The 18,658-nt window shown below is 41.5% G+C and overlaps 1 protein-coding gene across 1 annotated transcript; it reads right to left on the bottom strand.

Annotated features, from left to right (window-relative positions):
- Window positions 1-872: 872 nt before the first annotated feature.
- On the bottom strand, window positions 873-3,519 carry TMEM100 (transmembrane protein 100). Its single transcript, XM_044248632.1, has 2 exons — window positions 2,954-3,519; window positions 873-1,532 (listed from the first exon to the last, which is right to left on the bottom strand). The coding sequence occupies exon 2, from the start codon at window positions 1,463-1,465 to the stop codon at window positions 1,061-1,063; it is 405 nt and encodes a 134-aa protein (XP_044104567.1). The 5' UTR covers window positions 1,466-1,532; window positions 2,954-3,519; the 3' UTR covers window positions 873-1,060.
- Between the last annotated feature and the right edge of the window lie 15,139 nt (window positions 3,520-18,658).

The raw sequence follows: 18,658 nt of genomic DNA, 5'->3' as shown, positions 1-18,658 counted from the left end.
TTCCTGACTCCAGGCATTAATTTCTTAATTGTGAATGGCATAGAAATGCTTAGTATGTAGTGAACAATAATTAATATTATTCTTTACAAGTCATAAAGAATGATACAATAAAAAATAAAAATCCTCTAGATAAGTTAGGGAGAAGCAACATGCCCATTTGAGAGAAATGTATTTGAGATGTTTCCAATGAGGCAAGGGAAGATGGGCAATTTGGAACTGCAATAAACATAACTACAACAGCAACAAGCATTTAAGAAATTTCAGCAGCAATAAGTATTTATTATTTTGAATGAAATGTATATTAGACTTTATATAAAAATCAAAAGTGCTAGGTTGGATTATTTTAACATTAATTTAACCCCCCATGTCATTTAGTAGCTACATCTTTTACCTTTTAACTTCTGACTCATTACAATCATCTAAAACTGTCCAATGTTAAAACATAAAAAAATTAGTTTTATTCTTTAAGAAAAAGTACCACTGATGATGAGTTATTAAAAGCAAAAGAAAATAAAATCTTCAAAATAAAAAAAGCAAAAGAAAAAAAAGATGCCAGAGAATCTACTTATTAAAAAAATTATCACAGAATTTCATAGAAGGATGTAAAATCCAAGATGATTTAGACTCTCAGCAGAATATTTTTTTATGCTACAACTTCTTAAAAGTGTGGGCTTTTGTATTTGTTTTTGTTTTTGTTTTTGAGGCAGGTCGCTGGTGCGACCTATCTATTTTCTCATCTTTCCTTGGCTCCTTTCCAAGGTGAACTGAACATTGCCTAATGCCATGCATCCCCCATGACCCCTCGAATGTCTAATGTAGAGAAAGAGCTGATTTTTCAGTCTTAGAAATAGCCCTTAGAGTTAAGTTTGTCATTGAAGAAGACACAAGTAGGTTCTTATAAAACAGAACCCCCTCTACCCTCCCGCACTCAGTTCATCTCTCTTCCTCTGGTATACCACAACGCGCCGTTCATTCTCTCCCACTCTAGTTCTGGGTGAGTTGGATGACACAGGGAGAGGAAGTTTTCCAGGCCACATATCCCATTTGGTCTCATTCCGTCCTAAGCAATCAAGCTTCTCTGATTCACCACTAGAGCCGTCTGACTCTCCCGTCTCTTGGCTTTCTTGCTCCTCTGCCTCACCTTCCAGCACAAGGCACTGGAAGCTAACAAAAAAAGTCCAGATGACAGGAGGACCAGACCCAAGATGGAGATGATGGAGCCGTGGGAATTGAAGCTGTAAGCCACAGCAGTGACCACTATCCCGGCAATGAGGATCACCACAGCGAATGGAATGATGCAGCGGTAACAGGAGAGCTCAGCACCACCTGTAGCAGCTGTCAACTGAATCTCACTGACCAAGGGGACCGTGGTGACCACCACTTCGCTATTGGGGTTCTTCTCCATTGTCACAGGCTTGGAAGATGCTGGGCTTCCCAGGATCTCCTTTATGGGGTCTTCAGTCATTTTTTACTAGCGATGTTTCTTAGCTGGGTTCACAGACTAGGCCTGGGGGCTCTCTCCAGAGTGGAAACTGTGGAGGAGACAGAACATATCAGGTGAATGCATCAGAGTGAGCCCTATAAGTAGAAGTAAAGAGCTGGGGAAACATCTCTTGGGTTCTTTTCTAGGACACACAGATGCATGTGAAAATCAGAGTTCATATTTTCTTTTCCTGATTGTTTGCATTCTCTTTGCAAAATGCAAGATAAAATGATAGCCATAAAAAAAGGGAAGATATAAAAAGCAGGAAGCACTTTACAGCATTCAATATACTCTGACGATCTACAAATGTTTTACAAGGCTTTCCGCTCTGTCTATTGCTTCTCATTTTTCTAAACACGGAAAAGTCTCAATCCTAATCCAAAAGACAGCCTTCTTCATGGGGGGAATGCACTATAAACAATCCTTCAGATAGTTCATTCCAAAACTCATAGCAACTTAGATTCTGCCAATGTTTTCAGGCATAACATTTATTCCAAACTACCACCAATTCACTGCCCACCAAATCAGTGTTAAGACAAGCGGTGAGTGTACAAATGGTGTTCTTCTATAGCAGATGACTGTCAGTAAGTCTTCATTGTTGTAACTGTTTCACAGTGCAATATGTGCCCTGGGACCATGGTGGGGTGCAGGTCAGCAAAAATTCAGCAGCAATGAGATTAGGATTTGTGATCTGAAATGGGGCAATACCTTCCAATCCATTTGAAAAAGGAAGAGCAGGGGGGAAAATTCAGTTTTGTAGAATATAATTTTGTACTTATATTAAAGATAAGATTAACTCTTAGAGTAATGAGCTATCAATTCAAAAACTTCCATGGAACTCAACAAGGAATTTCAACACTATGCAGACCATGACATGTATTAAAAAATAAGCATGCTAGATTTTCAGCAAAGTTTTAGACTTTCTCGATTTTCCCGTGCCCTTGCTGCCATTTCTGGGTATTTTGAACCAGAACATTTTAGGACAAAATCTGAAAATCTTGGTCAAAAGCATCTGGTTGAAAGGCTGCCTAGGAGAAATCAGTGAATGCTCTTGTCTGCTGTTCAGACATGTTAAGTCATTCTCTTTTGTCCCTGAGAAGCAATGGAGCAGCCAAAGAATTGAGCAGTTGCAGTCACTGAAGAAATTTAGAGGAAGATTCTTGAGGCTGTTTCAATGAGATTAATACTTTGAACATATGAAGCAACCACTGAAAACAGATTCAAGCCCAAATCAACATATCACTCCCTGTGCAATGAAGCTGGATATTAGAACTGCCTGCCTGCATATAATTTTTAGTCACCAAAATTAATCACTGCTGTCCAGAAATACCCTAGAATCATCATTTCACCAGTAAAAGGGCATTTGAGATTATATAAGAAAGCAAAAAAAAAAAAAAAAAAATTGCCCCCAGTGCTGAGGCATAAGTTAACTTGCAAATGAAGATCTGTCCCCAGACGACATACACATACCTCAGAGAAAAGCAATCCATTACCAGGGGAGCCACCGGACTTGGGAGGGAAGAAACAGCAGCCCTTGAGCTTCTTCCGTCAACTTCTGGGAAAAGAGCCTGTAATAGCACGTCCGTCAATAAAATGACAGGACAAGAATCTGCTCTGGGGAAAAGAAAAGATAGAAAAATACTGTGCCGTGTGCTTGGTTTCAGATCCTGGAGTTCCTTCTTTCGCTCTACCTCTGTTCCTAAATGACGCTTGTCTTTCCCTCTCTCTCTTTTTATTTCCTCCCCCTCCGGATTGCCCCTCCCTGTAATTTTTTTTTTTTTTCCTTCGTTCTCTTCCTTGCCAGCAGATTTCGAGTTTTGGCTTTCCCTAACTCTGCTCTGTGACATGATAAGTCAGAATCATTCTAGAGTCCCCAGAGACAGGAGCCAGCTTTTACTTTTATTTCTTTTGCAGCATTTACTAAGTAGATGGCTTTGCATTACTCATTTTTTCCCCAGCTAACCTCCAGATCTTCCTCCCACCTATCAGGCATTTTCATAAGAAAATCCCAGAGTCAGCGTTGCAGACCCAACTGAGGGGACAGAGCTGACGGGACAGACACTTTAGGGCAGCAGGAACAGCTGTGAAGTCATGGGGCAGCTGAATTCAGCCTGGAAGCCAGCAAAAATCCATGTTCCTAGGCTTCCCCAGTATTCTTTCTTTATATGTGTGTGGAGCCATCCAAGGCTTAAAACCTCCCTTGTTTGATATTAGTTCACTTAGGAATGAGGGTAGGAGATGCCAAACATTTATGGTTGAGAGAGAAACCAATCATCTTGATTTAAACATAATCACTTACTGCTTGTGCTAGGAGGTGAGTACTGTTGGCAATGCTGAAATTATCATCACGATCATCACCACCTTCATCGCGGGCATTTACAGAGCACCTCCTATGGATGTGACCCATACAGTGTTCATCCCACTAGCTTCAAATGAGTTTTAAATAGTGTATAAATGAGGCTCAGAGGGGTTAAATAATCTCATAGGGGTCACACAGAAAGAAACCCTTGGTTTGAGCCCCAGTCTTTAATGGGCACATAAATCATGTGGAGAGCTCGTTAAGTGTAGACTCCGAGTTAGTAGGTCTGTAACAAGCTCCTGGCTTATGCCATGGTGTCTGCTGCTCTTTGGCCCACTTTTAGGAACAAGATACTTGAAACATTCAAGGACACATGGCTTGATGCATCCCATTCTCAATGAAGTTAAAGGTTTATATTCACCTATTCCTCAAGTGGCCTTACAGGTTTATATATATATATTTTTTTACAGATAAGCTATTTGAAATTTTAAAGCCCCAGATTGCCCTTTTGAGAGAACAATGAGATAATACTGGGACACTTAAAAGCTCATCCCTATACTCCTGGAGCTAGAAGTTATCCATCCTCTCTATTTTAATCTGTGCAAGTTGTAATAACTTCTTTTTAATTAATATAGTGAATCTGCAAATGTAAATTAAATCTCAGAAGAGATTTGTTCCCTTCTTTCTCTTGGGTTGTTAGATTTCTTTAATTATTGATGCAGGTCTTGGACATTCCCAGGCATCCCCCTTCTGTTTTAAGATAACATCCTGCATCTAGTAAAAATACCTTGATGATTTTGTCATAAAGGGGGAGGGAATAGAAGTCCTTTTTTTCTAGAACGGAAGTCGGAGAGAGGGCTTCCTCATCTTAAATAAATAAATAAAGTTGAAAAGTCCCTGAGGTCTGACTTTACCGACTCAGGGGAGCCCAGCGTGCTGAGAACAGTAACTACCTGGAGGTCCTCCTAGCTGCCATCCTTGTACTTTTAAAATGTGGGACCACAAGAGGCCATCATCCGGGAAAAATGCTGTCACTTGGTGTCAGGGATAAGGGATGCTTAGGACCTGGGCTTCTCAGCACTTGGCCAACATTGCCCTGGGAAGATGGTGATACGGAAGCTGCTGGGTACATACACTAGAGGCTTTGGGAACACTCCTAATAAAAGCATCAGTCCCTCCCATCTGTAGACTGTGAACTTTGGGCACAGTTCCTCTCTGTCTCCTAGCTTAGGTCTCTTCCTCCACCCCACCCCCCAAATAATCCATTAAACCCAATGAAGATCTCAATATCACCTTACCTTGCTGAATATCATATCCCCCTTTTACTAAAATCAAAGCTACATTAATCAAACTTTTGCCAGAGAGAAACCAGAGGCAGCCTTTTTCCACAGTGAGCCCTTGGCTGAATCTATAATAAGGGACAGTGAGTGTATCTGTGTGCTGGGAATGGAGGCAAGTCTGTCACTACTTGTAACACCAAAGTATTCTTCAGCCTTTCCAGGCTCCAGGCATCTCATTCACCCTAATTCTTCAGAGAGAGTATGCATATGCCTAGGTACACAGATGCACATCTCCAGACTCCATAAGTAGACAGTTGATGACTTGTATTGATAAATACAAAGACGAAGAAAGTTTTGGGATAAAACAGAAGTTGTATGTGAAGCATGGGCACTGATCATTATACCTACTGCGACATACAGTTTCAACTGACTTTTACCTCTTTGAACTGAAATTCAGGGAGAATTCCTAGTCATCAATGCTTGATGTCTTTGAATATTTTTACCTGCTTCCACTCTGTGCCTGTAAGATGTTAAACCCCCTTGGGAATTGCTTAAGGGACACTTGCCCCCAAATACAAAATCTTCTCTACAATGCACCAAGTCTTCTTTCTGCAAGCCTTTCAGAAGGGAGAAGAAACCTTTCTGGTTGTTTTTAAAACACATGGCTCCAGGAGATTCTTTTAAGTTTGGGGAACTTTTCAGAAAGCTTCCAGTGCTTGAATTAAGTCGATGCCCCGCCACCACCCCCTACTACCCTTCTGTAGGCATTCAACATTGTTCTCCCAGATCTTTCAGAAAGCAAGGCAAAGATTCTTACCTTTCCCAGCCAGAATCCGACTGAGACAGCTGCCAGCTCCGGCCAACAGCAACCCAGAGAGGGGGATGCAAATCACCACACTAGGGACCGTAAACAAAGTACTCAGCAAGGCTGAAATACAATTAAGGGACCGGAGAAAATTTGGAGAGAGGAAATCCTTTAAGTGCTGCTGCATTTTGTTCTATTTCCCTCTGTGAGAATGTCATCCATATTTTTAAAAAGGGAGCCAAGTTTGAAAAGAATGCCCTGCTTTGTTTTACTCTCTTTATAGCCTCATTCAGGCTTTTCATTTTCATTTTCAAGATGTTCCCTACCCAAAGCCCCCATATCCTGATAGTCCTCTGCCCTACTTGGAACCTGCAGAAAAGAATTTGTCATCTTTGTTCTATACTTCCAGACAGGCTTGGGTGGGGGGTGGAGGTGGGGACAGGTGGGGGGGGTTCAGGAGGTATGGGGGCAAGGGGAGCTGGGTGTAAACTAATCTCTTTCATCCTGATACGCAAGTAAGCAGAGGGGTAGTTGGAGAGGAGGATTCATGGTGAAAATGGCATGTGGTCCATGTGTGGACCCTGTCCCTAAAGTCCCAGTCAGTAGTGGTCTGATCAGTGCTCTTCATTAGAGGATGGCAAGGCACCATGGAAATGATGGTTTACTGGAAAATCATATCTCTGAGGAACTGAACTCCTAATCAGCATATAATTTCCAGGCTTCAGCATCAGTCTGGTGGTGGGAAATTGAAACCACCCTGCAACATGTAATATTTCCACCAAAGGCATCAGCAGAGCTTGCTGTTCTGGAGAGAATTTCCCCAAATTTGAAAAATCTTATTTCATTCAGAAATTAGATTAGGAACGAAGCTTTTTAAATGCAGAGGATACAGAAGTGGAGGGGGGCACAGAAGAAGGTGATGACATAGAAGAGATTTCACCCCTTGCCTTAGATAGAAGCCAAGGTTCAGTCTCTGGGCTGGAAAGGGGGGGGCATTTTGATTTTGCCATTGCCTTTATGCTGTTGAAGACCTGGAAACTGCTCCTTTGGGAGCACACAAGCTTTGCATTTTGTGAAGAGCACCCCCATGTGTATTCAATTACTCGCCCATATTTGCTTTCAGTTTGCTTTTGCTTGGGGTGGTTGAGTTGGCTAATTTCTAGCAGCTCTGAAGATGCCAGGTCCTTCCGGCACTCCGTCCAATCACTGCATGCCTTTGATCTGGGTCATCACCCAGTCCAGTTGGATTCAGTGAACTTTGGGAAGCTGGCCAGTTTTTCTTCCTTGCAGTGCTTCTTTTAAGGGTGTGTCTGCATTTATGTTCTGAAATCACTAACATTTTGGAAAGTGATCTGTGTGTGTGTGTTCATTTTGGATAGCAGGTCATGTTATTACTGCTTTCCCCCCACACCACTCCCCACCCCCAGGCACTTTTCTTTGAGCTCTGGGACATTAAATAGAGAGATCTGATAGCACTAAGAGGAACAATGGATATGCCTTAGGTATAAATATATATTTTACTATTTGCTGGTCAATTTCCAGCTACCGGAAACTCATGAAGTCCATGTGTGTATAGAAAGGACAACATACATCTTTTAGATACATATCCTGGTCACCATTCTCTTACCCATTTTGTTCTGAGTAACTATGAATGATCATATAAACATAAAAAAACAGAGTTGCTAAATCAAATGACACAGTGGAACCTTAGGGAGGGCTGAGGAAATCACCTCCCACTTCAACAAGGAGCTAATGGGCACTCCAGCCTCAGATGAGAACTGATTTTCTTGTTTCAAAATCTGAATATATGTTGAACCTGCTGTGTTCCTGATACATCCCCCTGTATCTTGCATAATCCTTTCCATTTATGTATTACTACTCTTTTGAGCCCTAAGATGAGGAACCTCAAAGGTCAAGAGTTATAGAAAATTGGGCTGACATTTTCCCAAACAGGTACCTACCACTCGGGTTAGCCTTCCCTAGTAGACTATGGGTCATGTATTCAGGGGCTTGTGGGAAGCCCACCATATTTGCCTTTTTTCCAGGAGAGGAAAAGGAAGGGATGAGAATGAGCTTACTCCTTTGCCACTCCTCTTGATACTTGAGGTCTTACTGGGCCTTTTTACAGAAGCCATCTCCCCCTAGCCTCTGATGAGAAATGTCCCTTGTCCATAAAATAATTGGGGTGCCCATTGTGCGACCTCAGTCTACTCCTGATCAGCACATAATTTCTAGGCTTCAACATGAGTCTAGTGCTGGGAATTTGAAACCACCCTATAGCAGGTAAAATTTTCTGAAAATGGCTGATCTGTGACATCCTATAAGGGTCAGTTAGCTTTCCTTTGTTCCACATCCATAGAGCAGGATACACATTCTGACCCAATTAACCATCTCTCAGTTGTGTCGTGATGGTCTTAAAATGACCCACATAGGATGGGTACATCAGGGCCGGCCTCCCCCACATCATGAAAGCTACAATTGAAACTATAGACTTTAAGCTCTCTATATATGGGCAAGAGGGACATCAAGTAAATTGTGATGAATTGTTTTTGTCAACTTTCAGCTACCAGCAACTCATCAAACCCATGTGAATATAGAATGGAAACATGGTTGTAGAAGCAGAGGTTCGGAGGAAATCACTGTTCCCAGGTTTAAGACCAGAGTCCGGATGCCGTGGTTGTGAGCTGCCCCCTACAACACTCCCAGGGAAGAGAGGAGGAGCATGTTAACACTTGCTTGGTGCCCAGTGTGCACCCCCCGTAACACAGACCCCATCTCAGGTGTTCATATTTTGATTTTGCTGATGGAGAAACTGAAACTCAAAGTACTTGCCCAGGGTTAAGTACTTGCCCAGGATCTACTGCTAGGGAGAGAGGCAAAGCCAGGATTCCAGTCCAAGTGCCTCTTTCTCCTGTGCTGTGCTGGGAGGACTCTGTTGGGTAGGATTATTTATGAGGTTGTGTGTCTCTAACTAACTTCAGAGGGCGTCCCATTTTCTTGGGTTCGGGATGACATAGTCTCACTAGGTTTCATTTTGGAAAAGTATTTTGAGAAGGCGTACCTATTGCTTCTAGGATGTTGAAACCATGTATGTTGCCTCATCAGCATCTGGGATTTGAAATAGAGCTGTGTATCTAAGCAGATTTGAGGAGGTTTAAGACACAGGTCTGGTACCAGTGGAGTCTGTGCCAGATGCCACAGCACTAGGGACGTTTCAGATGTCACCAGGCCATTCCTGTGCTTTCATGAACATTAAGTTCCACTCATTTTTACTTTACTCTTCTCAGGTGCCAGGGACTTGTTTAATGCTCTAAGTTGAGAAGGTACAAACCAGTAAACAAAGCACAGTCTCTGCTTTCAGGGAGCTCATAGTGTAGGACAGGAAAGCCATAGGGCAACCTATGTGAGTGACCTTTTTACTAGAGGGAATAACAAACTGCTATAGGGAAGCCCAGGGAAAATCAAGTTGGTTTAGTGTAGGTGGGAGGGAGAGCTTGATGGCAAGCAGACATCGAGAGTATTTTTTTAAAAAAATATTTTATTTATTTATTTGAGAGCAAGAGAGAGCACAAGCAGGGGGAGAAGCCCCAGTGTGGGGTTCAATCCCAGGACCCTGGGATCATGACCTGAGCCCAAGGTAGACACTTAACTCACTAAGCTACCCAGATGCCCAGACATCAAACATATTATAAGTAGAGAAGGAGAGAAGGTGATTAGAGGTGGAAGGATGCATATAAACATAGCTCAGAAAAGTACAGGTCTTGTGTAGAGAGCTTGGAGTAGCCCTTGTGGCTGACTTGTAGAGCGCCAAGGACAGACAGAGAGCAGTCCGAATTAAGACTGGAAAGGGTTTATGATGAGATTATGGGCTGTCAAGGTGGGACTGTATTCTAAGAATAGTGTTTTTTGAGCAGAGTGGCATGCTGAGCTCTCTGCATTATCGCAGGTAGCCTGGCATGAGAATGTGAAATGCAACTTGGAAAGTAAAAATGGGCAAGTCAGAGAGTATGACTGGGACACCAGTTAGGAAACTTCTCTCCAGGTGAGAGGCACCAGGGACCTGATATTAGGAAATGTGGACAAGTCTGAAGACATCATAATAGGCAAAAGCAGCAGAACTTGGCAATGAATTTTCTGTGGGGGAGGTTATCAAGGGAGAGGGAATGGTAAGGTTTTAAGGCGTAAGCAATTAATCGCTTGGTGATACTGTCACCAGAAACAGAAGGCCAGGACAAAGAGCAGGTAGGGTGGAGGATGCATGCTGGATTTTGCTGGCACAGCTGGTCACGTCTCCAGTGGAGATGCATTATTGCCTGCCTACTAATTCGCAAACCAGTGTCTGACCTGCCAAATAATGTCATTATGAGCTCACAGGTAAATTTGCCTCTAAAATTATGAATGAATTTATAATTTACTTCATTCCATACATGTACACACAATTGCTGACACATATACAATATATACACATGACTTGACATTGCTAACTTTTTTCATACAACGAGAAAGTCAATATTTTAAGAATTCCAATTCGATGGCTAAAATGAACCAGTCAGGAAACAACAGGTATTGGCGAGGATGCAGAGAAAAGGGAACCATCCTACACTGTTGGTGGGAATGCAAGCTGGTGCAGCCACTCTAGAGAACAGTATGGAGGTTCCTCAAAAAGTTGAAAATAGAGTTCCCCTATGACCCAGCAATCGCACTACTGGGTATTTACCCTAAAGACATAAGTGTAGTGATCCGAAGGGGCACGTGCACTCGAATGTTTATAGCAGCAATGTCCACAATAGCCAAACTATGGAAAGAACCTAGATGTCCATCAAAAGATGAATGGATAAAGAAGATGTGGTATGTATATATACACACAATGGAATACTATGCAACCATCAAAAACCCGAAATCTTGCTATTTGCAATGACATGGATGAAACTAGAGGGTATTATGCTAAGAGAAATAAGTCAGAGAAAGACAATTATCATATGATCTCTCTGATATGAGGAATTGGAGAGGCAGAGAGGGAAAAAATGAAACAAGATGGGATCAGGAAGGAGATAAACCATAAGAGACTTTTAATCTCACGAAACAAACTGAGGGTTGCTGGGGGTTGTAGGGGTAAGGATAGGGTGGTTGGGTTATGGACACTGGGGAGGGTATGTGCTATGGTGAGTGTTGTGAAATGTGTAAGCCTGATGATTCACAGACCTGTACCCCTGGGGCAAATAATACATTATACATTAGTGAAAAGAAAAAAAAAAAAAGAAGAATTGCAATTCAAGTCTTTGGTTGTCCTGATTATGTGCAAAGAATATATTGATCCCATTTTAAAGTTCAATTTTAAACTTTTTGAAAATGTTAACATAAATAGCAATTCCTTTGTGTAGGAGTGTACCACAAACAAAACCCCACAGATATTTTCTGGGAATGAAAGTATTTTCTCCTGCATTGATCACTACCCCAAGCTAGGGACTACTCATGTTTGAAGACTAAATGAGGAAGTTCCAATCTCCCCATATCACAGGTGGAGAAAAGACTTTGTCTTACCAAGAACTAATTTTATGTTCCCGCTGAGCTAATACTAAACAACAACAACCGAGGAAAAAAAAAGGAGGGAAAAAAAGCAAAAAACCAAGAAGAGAGAGAGAGAGAGGAAAAAAAAAAAAGCAGTCCAAACTCTCTGTGGATTTCTTTAGAAATGTCATGCTTGGTCCTCAAGCAATGTAAGCAAGCCTTTGTATTGGGGTTTACCAAGATCATATTGACTGGAAAGTCTCCTACATCCTCAAGGATAGTATCAGCAATTCTGTGTGCTCAGAAAGTCTTTGCCAAATGAATAAACAAATAAATAAAAGACTGACTGCACCTTGAAATCAGATATAAACTTGGAAACTCAAAACATTATTCAAATGGATAATTTCAAAATGACCAGTATTTAGTGCTAAGTACATTAATTATTCAATTACTACTGGCATTTTTTTAGTAGTCTTTGGTTGGTAGGTACCATGTAGCTCCAGCCACAGACTTCACCTAATAATAAACATATTTACTGAGCACTTTCCTTATGTTATATACCTTTTATAGATTTATTATTTCATTTAATACAAATAATCCAGGAGTTCATGCTAGAAATAGTTCAATTAAATAAGAGAAGCTGTGAAGGGACTTGCCTGGGGAAGTCATCGAAAGTCATCGTTTGGAAAATGGTAGAGGGTAGGGTTAGAATCAAAGCCTGTTGGACTGCAAAGTTTCCCCTTAATCCCTGTGCAATATTGTTTCTGTGTTCAGTTGATGTGCACACTTTCTGTTGCTCACAAGGAGTTTATATTTCATCCAAAGAGTTTTAAAATGATTGTTTTGCCAGAAGAAATACACAGTCACCTTCCCACAGAAACTTCCCATAGAAGGGCCCACTGATGGAGAGTAGGGTCAGCTCAAGAGACTGTTTGAAAACACTTTTATCCACTCACAATCTGATATCCAGAATATGGGTGGGCAGTAGGAAAGGGAGCCATTTGCCCAGCTTGATTTCATTCAAAATAGAACTATTTATCTTATGAGTTTATCTTATGGGACAATGCAGAGAACAGATCTCTTCTTTCTTTCTTTAGATAAAAATTTTAAAGTTTTGCTTCAGAGAGGAGATGGTACCTTGCTGTCTCCTTTTTGTTTACTTAAATAAACTATACAGGAAACAGACATCATTGTCTTTGTAAAAGCAGTTGTAAAGCTTGGTCAAACTAATGATCCCAAAACAGTGGAGTGGCCACAAAACAAGAACAGTGTTTCTTCTGTTGGTGTCTTGAGGGGCACTCAAGTTCACTTTCAACTCCTACTGGCCTCTTGAGCTTTGTGGGTAAAGCTGCCATCGATAACTTTGGATGATTTCCAATGTGATGGGTTCAGGAGTCTCAGGAGAAGCTTTCTTCCCTTATTTCTTGGTATTTATTTTGCAAGTTAAACTTAAGTTTGGAAAACTTTCTTCGTAGTTACAGTTTAATTCAATCTTTTTTCCTGGGGTCACAGGGTAAGGTTTTGGATTGCTTCCACAACAAAATGAACATCTCTGGCTCTCTACTCTGGTTGTGCAATGAAAACAGCCATGAACAGAAAGTCAGGAAACTTGGACTTAAATCTTCTTTCCTCTGTTTCAGAGTCTCGTCTATCAGACTTCAGGGTCTCTTCTGTAGAACTTTTACTATTCTTTCCTTTTATTCTGTTTTTAAAAATCCTATTTGGGTTCATAATATCTGAGAACATAGACAAGACAGCTTGGGGGAAACCGCTAACACTATGACCCAAGCTACCAGAACAGCTGTAGGAAGCCTCTAAAAGAAAAAAAAAAGGAAAAAAAAAATCCCTGGTTCAGCATCTGTCAGCGAAGCCATTGACCTTTTACTATGGATATTCATCTCTTTCCCAGTGAAGAGAGTCACAGACATCTGGCTCAGAGGCTGACCACAGTGCAAAGGTTTTCTTCAGTTCCAGTCAGAAATTCTAGGTTTGCAGTGATCACACACTAATCTCCACTCTTGCTGATCCAAAGCCAGTGCAGTAGGGAGTGTGGGGTGTCCAAGGAGATCAGTAAAAAGATAAATAGTAAATTGAATTTGGAAGTCAAGCAGCAGAGGTCCAGATTTCCACTTGGGGAGCATTACCGTCCTGTAACTGACATGGCATGACGTAAGTTGGAGACCTCAGTTCACAGTTTTATGTGACAGGACACAGGAGTGGCCGGCATTAGGAAGGACTGATAGGAAAGCCTAAGGGTGAGTTTCTCTGGGAACAGGAAGCAGATACAGCTATACCAATGAGGCTCTGGGACAGAGAATTGCGACAGGTTTTGTAGAGCAACTGGGCTCTCCAGAAGTTGCTGGAAGGGTATCACACAGAGTGTGTAGTTTGTAAGCACTTCTCCCCTCCCAGGCCATAAGATCCAGAAAGAGCAACTGTGCCATTCACTGTGTGACTTGCCCTGACTCAGTGGATTCCTACTGTGCCCAGTTCACATTCTCACGTTTATGGGTTAGAGCCGAGAGAAGGATAGTCTGTATATACCTCTCCTTCTAAAATTCCTTTTTATTTTCTTTGGGATGGTATCACAGTCTTAGCGCCATCAAGTATATTCTGTACCCCAGCAAGGATTTGAACTCCCCACATCAGAACTGCACAGCATACTTGTCAAAAACACAGGTTTCTGGGCTCCAGCCCAGACGTGCTACCTGACGGCCTCAGGATATTTGGTGCGCATGTATGTGTATGGGAATCTGTGTGTTTGAAAGGTCAGGAGTCTGCATTGTTTTATATGTGTCCAGATGAAGTTTTGAGATCTTCTGCTTGATGCTAGTATAGCAAGCCATTGAGTACTGGAGCCAAACCCCAGGACTCTTCTGGGTAAAACCCATCAATGGTGTCTCTTCATGGAAGGTTTGGAACCTCAGCATGACACACAGAGCACAAAGACCCTTCCTCCCCACCCTCTGCTCCAGCTCGGGTCAAATGACAAATTACAACTACCACACGCTTTGTTCCTCGTGACTTGCTGATTTACACTCCTTGAGACTCCCAGGGATGTGACCTGCTGTTTCCCGACTACCTCAAGTATCCCCTTCACTGATAAGTCTTCCTCCCTCTTCAGATCAGGTAGGCTTCAGTTCCCTCCTCGTGTGTCCACTTCTTGCTTGAAGCTGGGGTTTCTTAAGCGGGCATGTTTGATATTTGGGGCTGGAAGATTCTTTTTTGTGGAGGGGCTGACTTGCTCATCGTAAGATGTTTGGCAGGTTCCTGGCTTCTACCCACCAGATGCAGGTGGGAACCCCAGAGTGGAGAACCAAAAATGTCTTTGGACATGGCCAACTGTCCCCTGGGTGCAAGATTGTAGCAGATGGAGAACACTGCTCTACTTACATGTAGTCCTCACCAAGTTATGCAGGAAGTAACTGTTTGCTTATTTATCTCCTCTAAGAGTCTGAGTTCAAGTGCAGGGCTATACAGAATTTATCCTCATGACCCCTGTGCCACAGCACAATACCCAATGCAAACAGTAGGCATATAATACACATTTCCTCCGTAGCAAAACTTCGAGGTGCCAGGTGTCAGAAGACCTAGATTTTAGCTTATTTTGTTCAACTTTGCTGCTCAAAATGTGCCGACTGTGGAGAAATCAAGTAGCATCTCTGTGCTCTGGTTTCCCTCATTTGGCTCTGGTTCTTTTCTGCTTTGTGCTGGGATGGGTGCTTCTTGGTATGCTGGCCTTGAATATCAGTGGTAGGAAATTAAACAGGTTTTGCATCTGCAAATGCTCAGGATTCACAGTATTAGTAGTGAGACTCATTCACTCTGAAGGATGATTTCTACCCCCCTCTAATTCACCCTATGAAATGCCTCTCTGGTTATTTCATTATCTCCAAGAAGGACTTCTCTCTCTCTCTCTGTTTACTTGCTTTATGACTTCCTTTTATGTTCTGGGCATTCCATCAGTGTGGCTTCTGTGTTCTCCCAGCACTGTGGTGGGCTGGTTTATATATCTTGCTCTCTTCTTTGAGCAGAGAAATTAGTTTCCAGATTGAGTTCAGCTGAGAAGGACCAGGGAGATGTGGACTCTGCCACCACCAGCCGCCCTCCAGCAGTTGCTGGTTAGGGCTTTCCATTAACCATTTCGTGCCCCGAACATGGAGGCTACGGACAAATTGTAAAATTCTACGCAAATGAATCAGTAAGTGCCAGATACATATTCTTTAGGCTGCAGGGGGTGGGGGGAATTGAAAATCATCTAGTCTAGCTCTTTCATTTTCAAGTTGGGAACAGTGAAGCCTGAACAGATCTGGGGATTCACTCATTACTATTTTCTTTGCAGTTTCTTACGATTTCAAAGTCAATCTCAATCATTCTGTTGCTTTCTTAATGCATCACAGCTAATTTTTATTTTCCATCTTTTCCTATACTTCATGATACCCTCTTTAGGGGCACCTGAGTGGCTCAGTGGGTTAAAGCCTCTGCCTTCGGCTCAGGTCATGATCCTAGGGTCCTGGGATCGAGCCCCGAATCAGGCTCTCTGCTCAGCAGGGAGCCTGCTTCCTCCACTCTCTCTCTCTGCCTGCCTCTCTGCCTACTTGTAATCTCTGTCTGTCAAATAAATAAATAAAATCTTAAAAAAAAAAAACCCGATACCCTCTTTAAGCTTAAAATAAGAATTTCCTTTCAATACAGGGTTTGGGGATGTCTCTCATCTGAAAAAGGAGACAGGTGTTTTTAAAATAGTGAGCTCCGTGTATTTAGGTCTGCAGTAGCACATGGTACAGAGGGATGAACAAGGCTTTGGGGTTTTTTTTTCCTATCCCCAAGGGACAGTTCTTTTCATGCAAATTGAAAATAGTTCTATTCTTTTCCTCAATTTTTTTTTTCTTACAGCTTTCTTTTAAAATCTTCTTGGGCAGGGCGCCTGGGTGGCTCAGTGGGTTAAGCCGCTGCCTTCGGCTCAGGTCATGATCTCAGGGTCCTGGGATCGAGGCCCGCATCAGGCTCTCTGCTCAGCAGGGAGCCTGCTTCCTCCTGTCTCTCTGCCTGCCTCTCTGCCTGCTTGTGATCTCTCTCTGTCAAATAAATAAATAAAATCTTTAAAAAAAAAATAAAAAAAATAAAATCTTCTTGGGCAGATTAGCAGGATTTGTTTATAAGAAGACAGCTGTTGAGGAAATGTGCAGTACTCATTAGCCACTAAAATGTTTTCTATTCGAGAATTTTGAAGAACTGTAATAGGAATGCACCTGTCTGTTAGTTTACCTGAAGAGCTCATGGATGTCCTAAGAAACTTGGCAGCCTCTTGCCCCTGGAGAGTCTAAGATTGCTCATTGCTGACCCTCAGTGGTGCTTCCTTGGAGACTCAGAGAAGTAAACAAGTACAGTGGGTGGGGAGAGACTGACGGGATTTCAAACTTTTCGTTTGCTAAACGGGGGGGGGGGGGGGGGGAGGGGGGAGGGGGAGGGGGAAGGGCACCATTATCCACAGCCATGATTGTTTCTTAAAAGGAGTACTGTTGCTCGAAGACAAAAAACAAAACAGGATATAATCTCACCACGTTGATTTACTTTTTCACATTTTGAATTCATGTCTCCAAATGAGCATGCTGAAACCACCTAACCTAGATTAATTAATCCAAGAGTCAGAGATGGGAGTTATAATGTCCAGTCCTGTTTTAAAAAAAGGGGGGGCAAAATTATTTGATTTGCCTTCGTGTTAACTGTTGCTCATATCATTTGTTTCTTCAGTGGGGCCAAAGTGTTGATTATGTTCAAAGATTTCTAGATTACTAGGGAAACAACCGTGTGGAATCAGTATGCCTAGACTCACAGACGTGGGTGGGGTGGGGAGGACTGCTAACTCTGCCACATTCCACAGACCACTTAACCTGTTTGTATCTTCCTCTTTAAAAACACAATCTATTTCACAGGGTATTGTGTAAAATGAAATTATAAATCTCCAAGCACTTAATAAACTACAAAGTGGTCTGCAGCTGTGAGATTTTGTATCTCTAAACTTTGTGGACTTTCTTTTTTTTTTTTTTTTTAAATTAAAACCTTATCAGAGTTGTGTTAATCTGTCTACAGTGTTGAATGAAATTTATCAACACACACTTTTCATAGGAGACGGCAGTATATAAAGTATGTGTCAGTGCCTGGCATAAAATAGACAATTATTTTTATTCCCTTTACCCACTTACAGTACATGTTTGACTCTCCAGATAATATAAATGCCAAACATTTTGCAATGTAAGTGATATCCAAGCTGAAATTATATGTCTGTGATCCTTTTGAAATTTTTTTGGATACATGAGTGAACAGGATATCAAAATAACCTTTAAGTTATGGAACCATAAAACCAGCTACACATCAGCTCTTCCACCTTACTTCCTTCTCTGACTCATCTGCGCCCTCTGCCGACTGAAGACCTGTATTTCATTAGCAACTTTAACTGTTTTGAACAAAGGGATCACAATTTTCCCCAGCCCACGACTGGAAGTCCTAACACACAAATTACCATTTCAGAGAATCATGGTGTCTTCTTTTTTTCCTTTTTAATAATACCAGGAAAACTTAGTCACAATGTAAAAACTAAATAGGGATAAACTTAAATAGAAAATAAAAAATCAAATGTGAAACTCTGCCTTCAGTAGTACTGTCAGCATTTGCTGTATCTTTATTCTATTTTCTCTATGTAAGATGTGCGTTATTTTTCTTACAAAGATAGGGTTATGCTGTATATAATTTTTACAAACTTTCTTTTGATACTATTTATGGTAAACATCTTCCCATGTCAATAAAATGGACCATGAAGTGGCTACTTAGTGTGCCATTGCAAGGATGTCCCATAATACTTTTCTATATTTATAAAGTACATGTTCTGTCTGGTTTCAGTTTTTCTGATTGCTTTTTTTTTTTAATTTTACTCTTATGCCCCATACTGTCCATAAAGATAGGTCAGAAGCAAAAGCAAAAATTGATAATACTTCATAATTAATATTAGGGACAAAAAATGATACACCAGCACCAAGATCTCAATATACTGTATTGTCAAATATTTCTACTGCCTGTTTCCATTTCCTGCACTTACTGCTTATCCTTTTCTACTAAATTGTATTAAAATATATTTATCATAGGCAAAGAGTGAACATTTTAGAAAGATTTGAAGTATTTTTCCCAATAAGACTGAAGAAGATATTTCATCTCCAAAATGAGAGTTGACAGCATAAGCAAGAAAAAATCAGAGGTCTGGAAAGACTGGGTAAAAATTAGAAATA

The sequence above is a fragment of the Neovison vison genome, chromosome 5 (assembly GCF_020171115.1).
Source record: "Neovison vison isolate M4711 chromosome 5, ASM_NN_V1, whole genome shotgun sequence".
NCBI lineage: Eukaryota > Metazoa > Chordata > Mammalia > Carnivora > Mustelidae > Neogale > Neogale vison.
Note: the sequence above shows the minus strand (reverse complement) of the source record. Positions and strands in the feature narration are given on the sequence as shown.

What these genes read in the sequence shown, in the direction of transcription:
- TMEM100 (XM_044248632.1), bottom strand. Translation starts at nt 1,465, where the DNA reads ATGACTGAAGACCCCATAAAGGAGATCCTGGGAAGCCCAGCATCTTCC.